At 37.8% G+C, this 18,579-nt stretch overlaps 1 protein-coding gene across 1 annotated transcript; it reads left to right on the top strand.

Annotated features, from left to right (window-relative positions):
* Positions 1-226: 226 nt before the first annotated feature.
* RAB21 (RAB21, member RAS oncogene family) lies at positions 227-17,546 on the top strand. Its single transcript, XM_053977434.1, has 7 exons — positions 227-588; positions 7,186-7,245; positions 7,416-7,523; positions 9,122-9,185; positions 9,959-10,013; positions 10,451-10,539; positions 11,433-17,546. The coding sequence occupies exons 1-7, from the start codon at positions 442-444 to the stop codon at positions 11,570-11,572; spliced, it is 663 nt and encodes a 220-aa protein (XP_053833409.1). The 5' UTR covers positions 227-441; the 3' UTR covers positions 11,573-17,546.
* The last annotated feature ends 1,033 nt before the right edge of the window (positions 17,547-18,579 follow it).

The following is an 18,579-nucleotide window of genomic DNA, read 5'->3' as shown; positions in this document are numbered from 1 at the left end:
GGGGGAAACGCTCGGTGGGTGCGTGCGCTGCAGGAGGAAGCCCCACCCCGGGATTTAGGGACAAATCCTTCCAGGCGCAGGGCGCGCGCGGGATCCCTGCTCTGGGCCCCGCCCCCTGCGATAGCCCCGCCCCTAATCCCGCCCCCTTCGGGACTGCTGGGCGGGGCCTCCCGCCGCCGCCGCGTCCCCCCCTCCCATTGGCGGCGGGGGCTGCGCGTGACCGGGCAGTGCGTGACGTAGGAGGAAGAAGCCGCCATTAGGGGCAGCGGGGCCGGGCAGGTTCTGTTGCCGTGTCCGTTTCCAGCCTCTGTCTCCGCGGCCTCGCCGGTGCCTCCCCTTCCCCGGCAGCCCCTCTCCCCCGCAGTTCCTCGTCCCGGTGGGCGGCGGCGGCGCCGCGGTGCGGCCCGTTGATGTGAGGCGTGGCTCGGCGGCGGGGTGCGGATGGCGACAGGGGCCGGCGCGGCGGCCGGGGGCCGCAGCTTCTCCTTCAAGGTGGTGCTGCTCGGGGAGGGCTGCGTGGGAAAAACCTCGCTGGTGCTGCGCTATTGCGAAAACAAGTTCAACGATAAGCACATCACCACCCTGCAGGTGCGGGCCGGGCCGGGGCGGGGTGGGGGTGGTGGTGTGGGGGTCCCGCTGTTGTTCTCTGCTCACTTTGCGCGCCTCCTCGCGCTGCTGTCAGTGTCTCGTTTGCAGCTTAGTGGCAGCCGAAGCCACCGTCGCCGCTCGCTAATGGTGCCTGTCCCCTGCCGAGTTTGCTGGAAGCCAATTTTCTCGTTCTTTTCACTCCTCAGATCTAAGCTTTCAATATGTTTAGGCCTCGTTTCTCCTCTACATACCAACTGCTCCGTTTTTTTTCAATTACGTATATGAATGTCTTCATTTGAATCTTGGAAAGTATGATGCAAAAGTAATGTTGTTATTGCAATCGTTGTTAGTCGTCTGATGACTAAGTATTTCATACGTGCCATGTTTCTGTTAATCATGGTCTTCCTCATGTTCTCAAATCCTAACATTAGCACTATCTAAACGTTTCTGTTTAAGGAGAACAGCTTTCACAAAGTAGTTTATGAGATTAAGGCTTATGATGTAATAATGAGAAAGATTTTTAAAGCTTAACTGCTTGTCACGACAGCTCCCTGAATTTTGCTGGGATTCTCAGTAGTACTGTCTGCTGTTTATATAGAACTGCAAAGTGATCTTCCACACATGAAATGTCACAGGGTGCCTGCTTGAAAGTAATGGGGTTTTTTATGGCCTACTAGTTAGTGATGGATGGCATGTATGCTGTGGTACAGAATAAACTGCTTGTACTGTGCATGGTCTCAGAAAACATGTTTTGAAGTTTGCAAGTGGTGTTTTAAGTCTTTCAGGATGTCACCTTGCATAGGTAGAAGTGTGGATTCAATGTATGCCACTCTTATTTTTTTTTTTTAATAGTAGAGAAAGAAACCATGCCACTTGGTGGACCAATAGTGGGTTTTGAACTAATTTTGAGTTTCTTGAAGTACAGAAGAAATAATAGATGGTGTTAAAAAGAAAAGAGTTTTAAGGTAGTTATGTACTGTTCCCATGCATTTAGGGGAAACTTCTTGAATTGTGTATCTCAGAAGTAATTAATAGTGAAGTTTTCCCATAAATGAAAGCAGCATTATAGATGCACTAGAAGCAGTGCAGGAAATGTTTCATAAACAGATAATGTAACTCCATTTTTGCTGTGAAGAAGTAAAAGGAATGTTTTAGACTTGTGTTCATACTCAGCTTTTGGTTAATCTATTGGTGAGTTTATAGGCAAGGTTTTATAGGAAGCTAGTTGTAGCTGTCATGCCACAGAGGTAATTGATGCTTGGTATGCCACAGAGATGCCTGGTAGCTTGTAGGTGTCAGAAGTGCAGCAGAAGTATAGCATTGAGCAGACAATCAGTTAAAGTGCATCAAAATGGTCATGTGTAGCTGAATTCTCATATCCCATCTTTTAAGAGTAGGTCTAAGTAGATTGTTATGTGATGAAGCTTATGTTTGTTGTTTGGGGTTTTATGTTCTTTAAATCTGTAGTGGAAAACCTAAAATTACAAGCAAGAACTAGGTTGAAACCTAGATTTTGACTTGGGTCATAAATATCATAAAACTCACTTTTAAATTGCTCCAAAATACTGATAGCAAATGTCCATAGATGGTGTGGCTCCAGAGCTTTTGGTTTTGACTGTCTGGAGAGGGGTGTGTTGAGGAGTGGAAGCACATGTTTGCCATTCCTACTGAGATTTTCTTTCTCCACCGCAACCAGGTTTGTGGTTGCTACCTGTCTTTTAACTGGCAGCACATTGTTTATCAAGTTGTTTGTTTTTCTGTTCTGAGCCTCCTTGGCCACATATGCATCTTACTGATTATAAAATACAATGTCAATTGCTGTTGAATCTTATTGTGCATCGTGTGCACTTGTTAAGTATCTTTTATTTCCCTCCATCTTACCATTCTAGAAAAAAAATTTGGAGTTCTTCCACTATTACATTAAAAGAGAATTTAAAAATAAGATGAAAAGAAACTAGGGTATCTGATTAAGCAATGAAGTAACATGTTTGCAAAGCATCCTTTTTTTTTTTTTTTTTTTTTTAAGATAAAAGGCTTAATATGATAAGGTTGCTTTGTTTCATGGCAACAGTTCATAGTAATGCACCAAATTCCTTTTGTTCCAATAAAACCAAAATTAGATAAATACTTTGCTCTTGGTCCAGCAAAGGAGTGACAGTGATTAATCATATGAAGCGATCACTAGATGTTGAGACAACAGGCTCTCCTTCCACAATACTCTCTAACTTAAAAAAGAAAGTATTGCATAGTGCTTTATTCTAGTATGTTTGCAACAAAAAGGGTAGTGAGACTGTAGCCTTCTGGAAACTTCATCTTGAGATGTTTTTCTACTGTGAAGTTATTATTTTTATACCCAAATAGGTAAGTTTCTTTGGTGCTAGTAATAGAAGACTGACTAAAAGGGTACAGTTTCTCCTCCCTCCCCACTCCCCTCTCTCAATGCCAACTGGAGTGCACTGGAACCTCCTGTGATTTAGGGGGCTGCTGGGATGTGTTGCTGTAGTTGTGTTAGCATCAAGTCATGTACTTAAGATGTTGATGACCTGCATGTTGAAGTGAAGGTAGCTACAGATTCACAGAAGAAAGCATCTAGTTAGAACATTGTGGTAAAGCTGACGCAGGAAACGTAGGGGTTTTTGCACACAATTAATATAATCCATAACCTGTTGGCAGACCTGGCGGGGCAGTTAGAATTGGTTCCCATTGTTTGAAATATTGAAGTAAGTGTCCTCATCTTCTTACAATAATTATAAGATATAAATTGATATCAAATGAACTGTGCTGGAGTTACTCTAATAATAAACCTAAACTATTGGGTTTTTTAATTGGGTAAATACTTATTACTCAGGATAAATACAATTTCTGAATACTGCTCTCTTAAATGTGTGGAGGATTGCAGAATATCCAACCCAAGAGAGCTGCCGATGTGGTTTTAATCATAGAGTTCCTGATTGCTTTGATGGGCTTAGCATAACCTGGAAAAGCTGTCTTGGTTATCAAGATAGCTGGGGAGTGAGTGGAAGTTCTATGCCATATGCAGTGTTTGTATCCCTGACCTGCTTCTGTTGAGCATGAAGCACTCAAGGGCAGGTGCCACACACCTGCTTTTGTTCAGTGACTTTCAGGAGACTCTCTTCCAGCTGTATCTTCCTTGTGTTCTACTCAAGCCCCTTTATCAGCTCCTAGCAGGGCCTGGTGGGCATACAAAACTGGATTTATAGAAGAAAGAATTAAAAGAAAGAAAATATTTCCTGCAGCCACATCAAAAGATTGGAATTTTAGCTCTTATAATTGCATTATTCTTTTCTAAGTGCCTAAGTATTCTTCAAACCAGTCATAAGACAGTAGAGTCAAAATACAAAAATTAGACGCTTCAAAGAGTTGTTTAAAATTACTTATATTTGAATTAACCATGGTCCTGTGAGTTTTTGAAAGTCCTAGCAAAAATGAACTGTCATAGTAATTAAAATAATATGGAGAATAGCTACTGGTTATAAATCAAGTCACAACTCAGATTTGTAGTACTCAATTCAGTAATTTTTTTTGGATAATAGAGAAAATGTTGAAGCTTTTTCTATGTGTAATTATCTAATGCCCTGTAGGTAGTCAAAGGCTTTGATTTTGAAACTTGACAAACTTTAAAATCTTGGCAACTGACTTTTTCTCTAAACTATCTCAAAAAAGAAGTTAAGGCTCTTTCTTATGTGTTGGGTTTTCCCAAGTTTCTAGAAACTGCATAGTCTTGCTATTCACTTGGTTTTTTTGTTGTTTTTTTTTTTTTTTTTCTCCTCACTAACCTCAGAATGGCTAGGGAGGGGTATGTGTCAGTTGAATGGATAAAAGATATTAATTGATTTGTCTTTGGCATGTTTTCCATTGTGGATGTAAAAATACATTTTATTGATGGTAAGCATTTACCAAACTTACCCATACCTACTAATTTATGAGCAGAGTCTGCTAACTGTATTCTTCAAGTATATGAACAAACTAAAGAAGAATGAAGACTTAAATCTGTAGTATAGTATTGATGGCTTCCTCCAGCATGTTCACAAAGCTTTCTGCTCATTACTAACCGCGACTGCTTCAAACACCAAGTTCCAATCTTGTTAGGTATCTGATAGAGGATACTGTCTCTCCTTTTTTGATTATGGGCCTAAGACTTTAGATAGACTACAACTTAATCATTACAAATTCATCAATCAAATTCATCAATCATTACAAATTCATCAGAGAGAGCAAGTGTGATAGCCCAGTGCTAAATACCCTTGCCAGAGTCTCCTGTTAGGGATGTTTTTGTAATAAAAAACAAGTGTGCATGTAGGAGTCTTTTAGTGCTGGAATAAAAAATGGAAATCTATAATCTGAGTGATAAAAGACAGTATTCCTATCAAAAGCTGTAGTACCTGAAGGACAGGTTATACTGAAGCAAAACTCACCTATGTAGATAAACATACTTTAGTTTTTGCTCTGTCAGATAGGAGATATACTTGTGCTATTAACTGGGTCATTGTCTAAAGCTGCAAAGATATGACTTTATGGATACTGAGTTCTGTGTTTTAAAACATAAATCCCCTTTCTGTGAAAGCTTTTTCTGCTCAGAAATTGATTCTCAAACACTTGTGTGGAATTCACATCAACTAAGCAGGTTTGGATTGTTGGTGTTATGACAAAAGCAAACATTGCTCAGAAGAGCTTTTCCTTTGAGATTTACACTAGAATATTGAGTACTGTAGTACAGCACATCAATAAAATATTGTCAGATAAGCTTGATTCATTGTACCTAACAATAGCTTCTCTCCCTGTGGCCCAAGTGTTGGTGGATTAAAACTTCTGAAGTTGCCTCCAAGCTTCTGGCTTTTAAACTGTGGTGTAATACAACGAATGATGAAGACTACTGATGAGTTAATCCTCAGGGACAGCTATTTGAAAGCCATCAACTGCTTTCTTTAGAGTTTTTGATTAAAGAATGAAAAGTTTTCTGTTGTTGAAGATTTGTTACTCTGTTAAGCTGTTGGTTAGAGGGTCAAATCCATTTAACATGCTGTCTGGAAGTTTTTCCAGGCTTTTGATACTACAGCGAGTCCCTTCACTGTAGACTGAGAGGGTAGTGTAGTGTTAATACTTTAGTTATGTTGAACACAAGGGTTGTAGTGATCAGTTCTTTGCTATCTGCTCTTGGAAAGTGTTTTTCTTCTAGTGTGTTCTCTCTCTTCTATTTTTTATCAGACTTTGTGGAAAGGTTTGGGGGAAGATACAACTTAAAGATGAAAAGAATTTTTTTAATCATCTCATCTTGGGTCATGCAGATGACAGGGAAGGAGCTGAAGAGCAGGAGCTGCTCTAGCAACTGAATGTTGAATGACTTCAACTGTAATACAGGCAGCACTCCGGACAGGCACTTTGACAGCAGTTTAGGCTAGTGTGCATTGAACTGCTGTGGTCTTCTGTATGCATTCTGGTTGCTTGTGTAGTTAAGCAGCAAGCTGGTTCAAGCAGCTCATCTGGCCCATGACACTTTCTTGGTTCTATGGCTGGTCGGTGCTCATACCGAGAACTCCTCTTGAGCTGCTGCAATCCAGCCTAAAATAATCTGTGATGAATGTATCATAAAATACCACTGAGTACTTGTTTGAACCCAAATGCAAACTGAGGTAAAACTGAAATGAAAACTCACTATAATTTAAGGCAGAAGAAAAAAGTTAGCCCTTGGTAACTGAATTGTTTGATATAACATGTTACTGCTAGTTTTTAGAATGGGGGGAGCAGGTTCCTAATGGATCGATGCATTGAGACCCTGTTCTGGTCCATTAAACTTGTGTTAAATTATATTCCCTTTTTAGCTGTCAAATTACAGACCTAGTAACAGAGGTGGTGTCTGAAAATGTGAATCATGCAAGTTTGGAGGAAACTAGACCTACTCAAGTTACTGAAATTAGATTAACCTTGCAATGTGCTCTGGTCCTGTAAAACATTTCCAGAAGTTAAAACAGTGGAATTCTAAAGCAGCTTATGCTTATTCTGAGGCTTCGCAGCTCAATCAAACAAAAATACAGAACAAAAAAACAGATGAGGGTGAGTTGTGGGCTCACTTTAGCAAAAAACAGAAAAGCTACAGACAAGGAAACTTGTGGAACACTAATGTTCCAAGATACTTAGTGATAAATTAAAACAATTGTTTGTTTCTAGTATCTTACTAATAGTGAACTATTTTGCCTAATTCCTACAGATTAAAAATCCTGTTAGGCTTGTTCTTACTCAGACTTCACGTAGTCTTGTGAAATGCTTTGAGTTTAGCTTAGACTTATCAGTGTTGTGAATTCAGAGTCTTTCCACACAGCTCATTCTTCCCAAATCATTCAAAACAACAGCAAAAAGATGTAGAAAATGGTTGGCTTAACTCAAAATTATTTAGAATAGACTGCTGGCAAACTATAGTGAAATGGCTAACTGGCTTAGTATTGACTTAGCCTTCTTGCTTACAGAGTCTTTTGATCTGGAAATTTGTATTTTATTGATTGTGATGCTTTATTAATTAATTTCAAGTCAAATTATGTGTTTGGCGTCTAAAACTTAACTCTAATCTGTTTTGCTTTCCAGGCATCTTTTCTCACAAAGAAACTAAATATTGGTGGAAAAAGAGTAAACCTTGCAATATGGGTATGTTTCTAGTTTTTTCCTCCCTAGCTAATTAGAATGTTCTTTTGAAAAACAAAATTACTTGGGCTTACTATATTGCAAGTGTTAGGCACTTCTTAATAAAGTATTTGGGGTTCCTCAAAGTATTGTTTACTTTGTTTTAAATGCTAACAAGTGTATTTTATATGCAGGATACAGCTGGTCAAGAAAGATTTCATGCATTGGGGCCTATCTACTACAGGGACTCTAATGGTGCTATTCTCGTATATGATATAACAGATGAAGACTCTTTTCAAAAGGTACTAAACTGTAAACTGGTTGAAAAATAATCTGTGATATTTGTAAACAGAAGTCTTTGTTTTTGGCAATATATATATTTGCAAATGTAGATCATGTAATGGAAGTATACAGCTTATTAGTATTGTTTTCAAGACTGACTTTCCTGATATCATGTTATTCAAAGAATACCAAAGAATTACTTCAGTTTCTTAGAGCACAGTGCAAATAATGGCAAAGTTGTGGGTTTGATCCCTGTATGAGCCATTCATTTAAGATTTGCACTTCATGGTCCTTGTGGGTCCCTTCTAACTCATAATAATCTGTGATGTAGATGTGTGAGTTACCTGTGACAGGCTGTAAACATAAACCTGGACTGATCTTTACTGTATAAACCAAATTACTAAAAGATACTAAGTGACATGACCTTTTACAGATCTGAGAACTCTGAAATTGTAATACATGATAGTGGAGACATTACCTTCTCTGTGATAAGTTATTTGTTGTCAAATCCTCATCAAAACATGTAATTCGATGGCTAGTTATTTTATGGCTGTGTTAGTTGATCAGTTTGGTCAGGTGAGTTTTTTCTACCCTATGTCAATCTATGCTACGACTCTAGGATTTTTCAGCTGAAAACTGGTGACACTGTTTTCTAAGCAAGTTTGTCTCTGACTTTCAGCAAAACCGTTTGGACTTCTGGGTAGAGAGAAGTGAGAAAATATGGTTGTATGGGCAAGGCTTGGGTTAACAGTGATAGAAATAGTGTAAGGGTACAGATCGACGGCAGCGTAACTAATTTAAATAGTCTGGTCTGGGGCAAGTAAAGCGCTTGTGCTAGCAGTTAAACACTTATGGCCACCTGCAGAATGGTGATGGCTTGTGGACACTGCTTCAACTTGTGCCTTTTCATGCTGAGCCCTACATAGTAAAACCCTGTGATACCAAAGCATTTAAATGTGCAGAAAAAAGAGTGAAATCTGATTTACAGAAGTTACTGCAGAAGCACTGCTGGATCATGTAGCCTTATTTTTAGATTCTTGAAGTGATTGCCTCTCTTCACAATTATTCCCTTAAAATAGCACTTCTTAACTCAATGCAGTGATCGTGCAACTTTCAAACTTTTCACCACAACAGATTTGTTAACAGATTCCTTACCATCAGCTGACTTAATGTGCTTGTCCCATATGTTCTCTCAAGAAATAATATAATATAATATAATATAATGTTATAATCTAACCTGAAAAACTTAGTTCAGGTGCCTCTACCTTTAAAGTACTATTTGTGGTCTGTCAGTAACTGCCTATTGATAAAAGATCTCATGTCTGATCTAAAGTGGCCCATGCAGTGAACTTGCTATATTCAGTGTGTTGAGTTATATTTCTGGAGTAATTGAACCATTTTATCTAAGTCATTTGCTCTAAATTTCACCTGTGAAATAAAACCTGCTGAACAAGGGCCATGTGTAGCAATCTAAAGATTACTTTTTCATCTATGTTGCTCTAAACATTTTTGCTGTAAGTTTAGAATAGATGGTTAATGAAGGAAATGGAATGGTTTCACACTGCCTAAGTTAATAGTATATCAAGTGCAAACAAACTCACCTCTGTTCTTTTTGCAGGTAAAAAACTGGGTTAAGGAATTAAGAAAAATGTTGGGAAATGAAATCTGTTTATGTATAGTAGGTAAGTATGTTTCAACATGACTGAATTGGAAACATCTCTTTTGATTAATAGCATCTTCCAAATGCTGCTTTGACAGCTTGTACATGTGAAGGGGTAAAGCTTATGTTAGATATTTAAAATTAAACTGGATCTAGAAGTTTCATTAGATCACGTTGAGGAAAATAAGAGTTTGATTGAAAAAATAAGCTGTTTAATTATACACTGTTAGAAGTGCATGGTACTGACACCTGCAGACTGTAGTTTAGCAAGAAAATGTATATGATCCTTCTTTCAAGTACTCAAACTCATGGCTTTTCTCAGTGGCATTGACTAGATGCTTGTCTGTTTTAATAATTAAGTGCTTGCCGGTTGGAGTGAGTCTTAAAGCTTGGAAATTTCAATGCAAATGGAATGCAACAGAAGTGCTGGGTTTAGATTTAAATCTGATCTAATTATTAAACACTTTCATGATGTTGGATATGTGGACATTCTACAAAAATTACCTCTGCAGCATATGGAAGGTGCTAGTAAATCACAAAAAAAGGGGCAAAAGGCTGAATTGGGTGCTTTATATGGAGGCATTTAGCTGTCCTGATCTCTCTATGGAAGTGGTGCTGTAAATGCTTGTGTGAAAGGAGATTCTCAAATCATGGTGTCCTTCAAAGTGAGACCTGTGTAAGAGCTGGTCTTTACTGGGTCAGCTTGAGAAAATAGAGTACCATGATTACATGTCTGCTTTCTTTTTGGATAATTTTAGAGTACAAAGACTTAAAAGATTAATTTGTTTTCAACAGGTAACAAAATAGACTTGGAAAAAGAGAGACATGTTTCAGTGCAAGAAGCAGAAATGTAAGTCACACCTATTACTAATAGAAACAGTCATTGCAGAGTTATGCTGGAGTAATAAACTCGTGATGCTGTTAACATTGCAACCAGCTAGGCACTGCTGGCTTATGCCTGCCAGTTGTTGAGTGCTCTGTTAGTATCTGAGTCACAGGGTGTCCTGACTGACCAAACTGTAGTTTGAGAGTTGTTTATGATTAAAGTCAACATTTAAAGTTTAAATCCATTTCTAGACATGAAATTTCCTTAATCTCATCTAGTGTGTTGCATCAGTCCTGGCAGCTCTAAACACGTAATTCCTTTTTTTGTGTTAAATAAGCATGTGTAGATTAACTCTGAAGTCAGAATAAAACCTCTTGTGATCATCTTATTCCTTCATGTAAAGTGACTTAGAAAGATTGAGTCCTTTACTACAATGAGGCTCCATATCTGCATTTCTACAGGTATGCTGAATCTGTTGGAGCAAAACATTATCATACGTCAGCTAAACAGAACAAAGGAATTGAAGAACTGTTTCTTGACCTTTGCAAAAGTAAGTAGTATGTAGTTTGTTGGTAAGGTGCTCATTCATAAAATGCTTCAGGCTTCAGAAATGCTTTTCAGGCCATATAGAAAAGTTTGAGTGTAAAGTACTACTTAGAACTGACTTCATTTCAGTCTACTTCAAGCCACTGGAGTTCTGTAACAGCTTTGGAAGCTTGAAGTATGGATGCTTATAATATTGCAAATTCATGCTCTACTCCAAAAATGTCTTGGTCTTTTGTTGGAGCACTGACTACTGTTCCACTTATCATGCATAAGTAGTAACCCAAATCAAATGTCATGTTACTGGTCTCACCACTGATTGCTTCAAATCCTCTGCTTCATACTCTTTAAAAAATCTTCTCAAATTATGTTAATTACAAATCATAAACTCAAAGCTCTAATGATGCAAATTTTACCATTTGTTGAGAAATATCAACAAATGGTAAAGATCACGGTATGAGGGATGAAAATCCAACACAAGCAAATAATGCTTGTAGTTGTATTTATGTGATAAAAGAATTTAAGGAAAAGGTCTTGTGTGTTTCTGAAGAGGTAGTTGCTTGGGGATTTTTTGGGAGGGTGGAGTTTCTTGTTTGTTTGGGTTTTTTAAACAGTGTTACTGATATGGGTGTGTAAATCTAGCTTTTGAAGTTGCTAACTCCAGGACACCTGAGGATCTCTGTGGTCTCCCTTAGTTACCAGGAGCTCCTGTATGTTGGGTGCTTTAGAAAAAAGATTTAATATGTTCTTGCAGATATGCCATGTATTTAGTTCGCATAACAAATAGGAGAACCACTCTTGCTGAACTTTTGTCTCTGTGCATATAGTTCAGATAAAGATAGCAAAGTCTTAATGTAGAAATACAATGGAATATCATCTAATACACATCTTTCTTTACAGGAATGATAGAAACTGCTCAAGTGGATGAAAGAGCAAGAGGCAATGGCTCCAGTCAGTCAGGAATAGCAAGGCGAGGTGTACAGATCATTGATGATGAGCCACAAGTACAGAGCAGTGGAGGGTGCTGTTCTTCTGGATAATTATAAAACTGTGCATCACTGCCCTCTCAATATGAAGACTGCCATATTCCAAGTCACACATTCTTTACCAATGGAGTAATAGAATTAACAATATTTAAAAATAATCACATGTAACACTGCAGAGACCTTAAGTGCTAAACTAGGGGCGTCTGTGACCAGAGAATTGGCGTTTTCTACAGTGGTTAACAAAGCAATTACCAATGGCCTTTTTACATATTTTTCTTTAATGAGGAATAATATGCATGTAGAAAAGACTTACTTAAAGGCTTCATTTATATTCTTTTAAATCAGATCATTATTTAATAACTTATATACATTGTTGTTGGAATGGTATACGTTTTTGCAGCTCTTTGTACTTTGTGGTAGATGGAATTATATCACTTCTAAAATGCAAATTGATTTTTTTTAAATTAGCAGATACCTGAATTAATATTTTTGCAGGGCCTCCACAAGCCTATAACTCAACTACTTTGATATATTCTGTTCATCTGTATGCCAAGCTGATAAAATACATTGTAAATTACATATTAAATATTTTATCTGCTTTTACAGTTGCAGGTGCAGAAATATGTACATCAGTCTTGTCAGTGATTGTGAAGTGAATAAGTCAGTGAAAGATGCAAGCTTTTCATGTGCACTGTTAAATTGCTCATTCTGTTCCCCTGCCTGAAAACAGCTTTGTTTTGGGTACATCCATAGCTACAGCAATTCTTTAATCCATTTCTGGCAAGCAGCAGTACTTAGAGTATCCCCTTACTGGAAGAGAATGCTTCTATAAAAACTGCTGTTTAACATTGAGGTGTTTGACTTGCATCTAAAACAGTTGGTGCATGCACATACCTTGCCTCTGCAGTTACTTTGTTCTCTCAGGAGAGCCCCAGAAAGTCAAAGCAACTTTAGCCCTCATCTACCTGGAAGCCAGTAAACCAGATGCATGGGAAACTCTGTATTAGCAGCTCTAATACATTTGTTTCCAAAGACAGCATTATAAACTATTCATGAGCATTTTTTTTCCCTGTAGGACTCGAGTGAACAATTAATTGGCATTAACTAGAACTTCTAATTTGGAGTGATTAAATTGAAGATGTGAAACTTGCCAGATGTAGCTGTAACTTTGGCAATTCTAGGCAGAATTGAATGTATTCCCAACTTGCTCTTTCTCCTGTAAAGTGTTTTGAAAAACTCCACTTAAGTTTCAGGAGGAGGGTTTTCAGAAAAAAATGTGTTAACTACTGTCACAAAAGAACACAAGTGGTGGTAGCTGAAACTTCAAAATGTTTTGTGCTTTGACTTTTTTTACTTAAGTTGTCATGCTTGGAAAAACAGTAAAGGTGATGTCTATGACAAAGTAGAATATCCTTGGCCTTCCTTTTTCTGAAAGGTAGATTTAGTATTGCATATGAATGCACTGAATGGTGTGAATATGTTCTGATAAACAAAAAATTAGTAGTAATGAATTAGTCTGTGTAAGAAGTGTGCTGTCTTCAATCTGATTTTTATTTTCTCTGAAATAATAGAGGGCTTTGATACAGACTGATCCTGGTGCATTTTCTCCTTTTTTGCCTTAACTGTGGTGTAGGTACTTTTTCTTAGACTACCATTGCTGTGCTCTTCTTGTGCATGATGGAGAAAGGTGGTCTGTTTGTACTAGTGAAGATCAAGTTTCTTGGCTGTGCAGAGCTTTGGTTTGAACCTAAAAGCTGAGATTATATGTGTCAACATGTAGCAACACCATTACCTTTCACATATCTGACAACACTGAACTCTGACAAAGTTGAAAACCAGATCAGTTTGATCTAACACTGGTATCTGACAATCAGCCTTGTAAGTGATACAATATATGAAGAGTGAAATTGTCAAGTCTTGATGTTCAAGAATGGAATTGCCTCAGAATAGGAGTTTTTTGTTTTTTGATTAAAATTTAATTTTTTCCATCTCTGCAAAACCCCAAACAGCCCAACTTCAACTAGACTTAGTTGAAGCAGTGTGTAGAATGTATCTTTCTGCCTGCAGCTAAAGAGTTTTTAGGGTATTGTGTGGTAGGGGCACCCCATGTGACTTCTGTCAATTACAAAACTAACAAAGGCATGTTGATACTAGCTCTTAAGTCCCTTATGGAATTAAAACTGTTACTACTGAAAACTTAGGTGGGGATAAAGAGGTCTACAATTTTGTAATACTAAAAAGGTTCTGGGTGCTATTAGTGAAATATTTCTTACAATAAATTCTCAAGTTACTTTTCTTACTTAAGCTACAACATAAAAAATACTCATTGGAAACCTTCCTGTCTAAGCTGTGGTTTGGTTGGACTTTATTTATGAAACTTAAAATGTGTGTTTGCAGGATATCATTATATAACTGGACGAAAGTATAGCTTCATGAAATCTGGGAAGCTGGTTGATGACTAGACAGAGGAGAAAACATGAATTGTTTAGACTGATTTACATAAGACTTCAGCTATTCATTGTTAGCAGATAAAATATAACAGTTCCAGGAAAAAGCATCTTTGTCAAAGATATCAAGAATGTTCTTTGCACTTGAGATACAGAAAAGCACAAATAGCTTGGTTTTCTTGAGCAGGATCTTGCTCAACCTGGTGTTACTAGTATGTGACTTGCCCTTCAGGAGTCTTGAATCTTGCATTTGATATAGATTGCCTGGTTTGTATGTCTGAAGGAGAACTGTTTTCTTTTTGCTGATTTCTGTGGCTGTAAACAAGTAAGCTATTTTTCATTCTTCTGAGAAGTGAAAGAGAACAAGGCTGTCTGTCTTTAGGAAGTACCTCTGTTGTGGGGCAGATAGCCAGACGCTCACTATAGCATGTGTAAATCAACAGTGAACACACTTCCTCAGGGTGTATCTTGACAGAGATTACTCACATACATACTAAAATAAAATGGGATAACTTTGTACAGTACCTTTCTAAAACAACTCTTGATGTTCCTGCTATGAATACGTGAGCTACCTATGAAACTTTATCACTTGCTGAAATAAAATCCAACAAGCCAAAGTCCCAACAGCTTTAATGCAGCAGTATGTCTGTCTGCTGGGTGTTATTTATGGATACTGTATACTGCACTTAGACTTTACTTCAGAAGCTATAAAATATGGGATAGACTGATTCAGACAAGGACACACAAATTCAGATATCATATTTGGAGATGACTGTAACTAGTTGCAAAGACTGGGAGAGATGGCTTCATCTGGTTAGCAGTGGTCTTGCACATGGTTCCAAAATGGAGGTATCCAATGGCCAGATTAACTGTATGGTATAGTCTCTTGAAGCAGTCAAGTAATTGAGTGTTACGTTGATTATATTACATGTTTTTCTTCAGTGTTCACACATTTTGTGGACAGGTATTTTTGCATTCTACCACATAGAAAACTGCCTAGAGTTCTTAAAGAATGTAGTGATTAAAATTCTACTTTAGTTTCCAAACCAGATGAAAAAAGCTTTGCAAAAAGGTATGAAGTTATGGAAAGTGGTTAGACCTCAAATGGACTTCTCCAAAAATGTTGGATGCTGTCAAAAAAAAAAAAAAGTTTAAATGCAGGTCAGGAATCTCCATAAGCTGAAAGCAGTTAAGTGATATGAATAGTAGAGTATGGGAATAAGAGTTGGAGCCAGCCACATCCCATTTTTCTGCTTTTAGTGGAATGAAAAGGAGAAGTAGAAAAAAAAAGGAATACCGGAAAAACTGAGGTTACTGTTGGTAGGCTGCTGAGTAAGATGCTGAATTAACCATTTCTTTGAGTTGTTAGAGAGCCTCAGTAATGGCAATATCTTATTCAGGACGGCTAATACCACTTCTTGGGTTGTTCTTCTGTGAAATACTGTTTTTGCTTCATTAGAGAGAATGCAACTAACTTTGAGCAGGCTTTCAGGCACAATACTAACCTGCTTAAAAGTTTTTATTAGAATATGGTAATTTATTAACTATTTACATTTCACTGACTTTGTTAATCTTAGTCTGTATTGCATTCTAGGATTTTTTTATTGAGAAGTCAGGAAGTACATCATGCTACTAGGATAACTTTTACTACAGTTGTGTCAAAGAGTTGCAGATGATGACAAGCAGAATTGAGCAGAATAAGGAGATGATTTTGAGAGTTGAGGAGGATATGGAAGGTTTCTTGTCTTGAGATCTTGTCTCACTTGAAAAGTGAGAGTCCATGAAAAAGTCAACATTATGACAAAGTATTATTCTGCCCAAGGTAACAGGAAATAGTTTGGATCAGATAAATTTTTACTGTAATATGATAAAAATAATAAATTGCTCTACTTCTAAAATGAAAACTTATTTCAAGCTGATCTCTCTAGTCTTAATTCTTTTTAAGACTTAGGTTTGCTTAACTTGGCCAAAGCCTTAAATTGATTGCCATGTTGTACAGCCATAAACTAAACTTTTATGGTCGGGAGGAACAGCATACTTGTTCATATGCTGTCCAGTTTAGATCTTAGATTGTTTATTCAATACCAAAACCAACTATTTTTTCAGTCTATTTCCACTGCTTTGAGCACTCAGGCAAATAACATGGATGTGATGTAGCTGCAGGGTCACTGTGAAAAGAGGGCTCCTCTTTCTTTTCCTGCTTCTTGCCTGCATTGATACTTGGTGCTAAATTATTCCTACAAGAAACTGGGTGCTGCGCAAGAAGGGAAGTGCATGTTCTCTCCTTGCTTCTCTAGCTCCTCTAGACGGTGATAAGTACTACAGCAGTAATACCCAGTTCTTCTGTTTGATAACCGTTTTTTTCCTCAAGAGCAGCTTTTCTTACATCTTGGCAAATTTTTTTTTCAGTGTATCTAGTCTCACTGATCCATTCAAGGGATTTTAATTCTTTATTGTAGGTTACCCAAAAGATGTTTAATTTGAAAGTATGACAAGGAAGGATAATGAGTAGCAGTTTTACAGCAGTCTTCCCTACCAATTGGCCATATCCCATCTCCAAAACAGTGAAGAGAGAATATTTAAAGTTTAATGGTGAGTCCTTGCTAGCTCCTGATTCTTGGATATTGGAGGTGACTTATAAGAAATCTCAGTTGAAAGGTTTCGAGAGACTACTTCCTCATCAGATGCAAATAGTTGATATCATGTGACAGATCCAAACTCATGTTTCTTTTTAACTGTTGAAACTGTTAAATTGCAGGCCCTCCTTAAAGTTAACCATCACTCTGAAAAGTCAACAAATTTAGGACTTGCAGTGGAAGAGAACAAGTAGTTTCTTTTTCAGAACAGGAGAGTTAAAACTGCCTAATCAGGCTCGCTTTAGTAAAAAGAGAAGAAAAAAACCACATGATACCTAAATCTTTAAGTGCTGTCTATTTGATCATACAGGTATTATAATGATTGTCTTACTGGATTTTTTTCATCAGATAAGCTCATTAAGCTTATCAGTCTTACTCAAATAGAAAAAAACACTAGCAGGGCAAATCCAATGCTGAAAAGGATGTAGCATTTTTAAAGTAGAGCAACTTAACATTGTCAAATGTTGTAGGAATAATCTATTTGGCATTTGTGGATAAAAGACATTTTGGAAACACATACTGAAAAATACCTTGCAGAGGCTTCATGAATGTTAACCTTCCTAGTGCATTTCTGCAGCTGGAGTTATTAAATACGTCTTGATATATTTTATATACCAGTGCATTTACAGGAAGATAGTCCTGTGATAAATTAATGCCAAATGGTCAATCGACTGTGAAAACAAGGATTCTGTTGTCATGACTGCTGGTTTATCAATGCCTAATATTAAAAGTGAAAATGCATGGAAATGGACCAGTAGGGGGAAAAAAGTGTACTGAAGTCAATACAGAAAGAAAATATTGTCACTTCTTACATTTACAGAATGTTACACAATTTGAAACTTGGTGACAGTCTATAATAAAGTACCCTGAAAGTTACTGGAAACTGGGGGCAGTGACTGATACCACAGGTTTTTTTATGTTACAAATATAATATTTCTAAAACCACCTGGGCATGATGTGTCAAAAGATAGCTTTAAGATGTCAAACCAGGCTCACTGAGGTTGCTGTAAATTATGCTAGCATATCCCCAGTAAAATAAAGCTTTGATTCTCAACACTGGTCTTTGGCATCTCAGAACAGAGGAAGGAACAATTGCTGTCGAACCACGTTTATGTTTAACAGTAGACTCAGGTACGCTGCCTGTATGCAGCAAAGTCAAACATGGAACCAAGACTAGGGTGGGGATTTTCCACTAACTATGTGTCTATAAGATACTGCTGTCCTGTCTCCACCATGAGTATTTGTTCATGCTTCCCTAGTGAAAACTGCTGGCTGGCTGATGCTGTGGATTTGAACTGGGTGAACATTGTGAGTAAGAACAGCAAGCAACAGGAAAAGCATAGCAAGATGACAGCAATTTGCATGTTTCTGCTTTGGCTGTTCTTAGCCCTTTCACTTGCAGTTCTAAGAAGTCAGCAACTCTATTCCTACTATCTTCTTGTCACAGAATGACTGAATGGGTGAACTTGGAAGGGACCACAGTGGGTCATCTGGTCCAGCCTCCCTGCTCAAGCAAGGTCATCCTAGAGTACATTATATGGAATTGTCCAGGCAGTTCTTTAGTATCTCCAGTAAGGGAGACTACACAACCTCTCTTAGAAAATGTGTATTTTCTAGTAGGTGAGATTTTTTTTGTTGATGTTCAAGAAACTAAAAGCCAAAGCTTTTTAGATTAAATGTAGTCCCTTCACAGATTTAGTCTTTCCAAAATCTGTCAGCATTTCACTAAAGGGGCTGTATTAAGTGGTGAAGAGCAAATGTACTAGTTGTAGTTACACCCTGCAATCAGAGTCCTAGGGTGAATAATTCAAATAGCAAGAGGAAGCATACCTCTGAAGTCCATCTACTCTCCCACTGTTTTGTGACATAGAGTAATTGCAAAACAATCCTCAGCTGTAGTCTATGACCATCCTGAAGTTGGATTGAGGCTTAAAATTACTCCAATCAATTGCCTGCAACAAATCCTTTCAGTATGTGA

Source organism: Vidua macroura, chromosome 5 (assembly GCF_024509145.1).
Source record: "Vidua macroura isolate BioBank_ID:100142 chromosome 5, ASM2450914v1, whole genome shotgun sequence".
Taxonomy (NCBI): domain Eukaryota; kingdom Metazoa; phylum Chordata; class Aves; order Passeriformes; family Viduidae; genus Vidua; species Vidua macroura.
This window is presented reverse-complemented; position numbering and strand designations above follow the sequence as displayed.

Coding starts and splice junctions, on each gene's coding strand:
- RAB21 (XM_053977434.1), top strand. CDS start 442: ATGGCGACAGGGGCCGGCGCGGCGGCCGGGGGCCGCAGCTTCTCCTTC. Junction 589..7,185: donor AGCACATCACCACCCTGCAG/GTGCGGGCCGGG, acceptor TTTGCTTTCCAG/GCATCTTTTCTCACAAAGAA. Junction 10,540..11,432: donor GTTTCTTGACCTTTGCAAAA/GTAAGTAGTATG, acceptor CTTTCTTTACAG/GAATGATAGAAACTGCTCAA.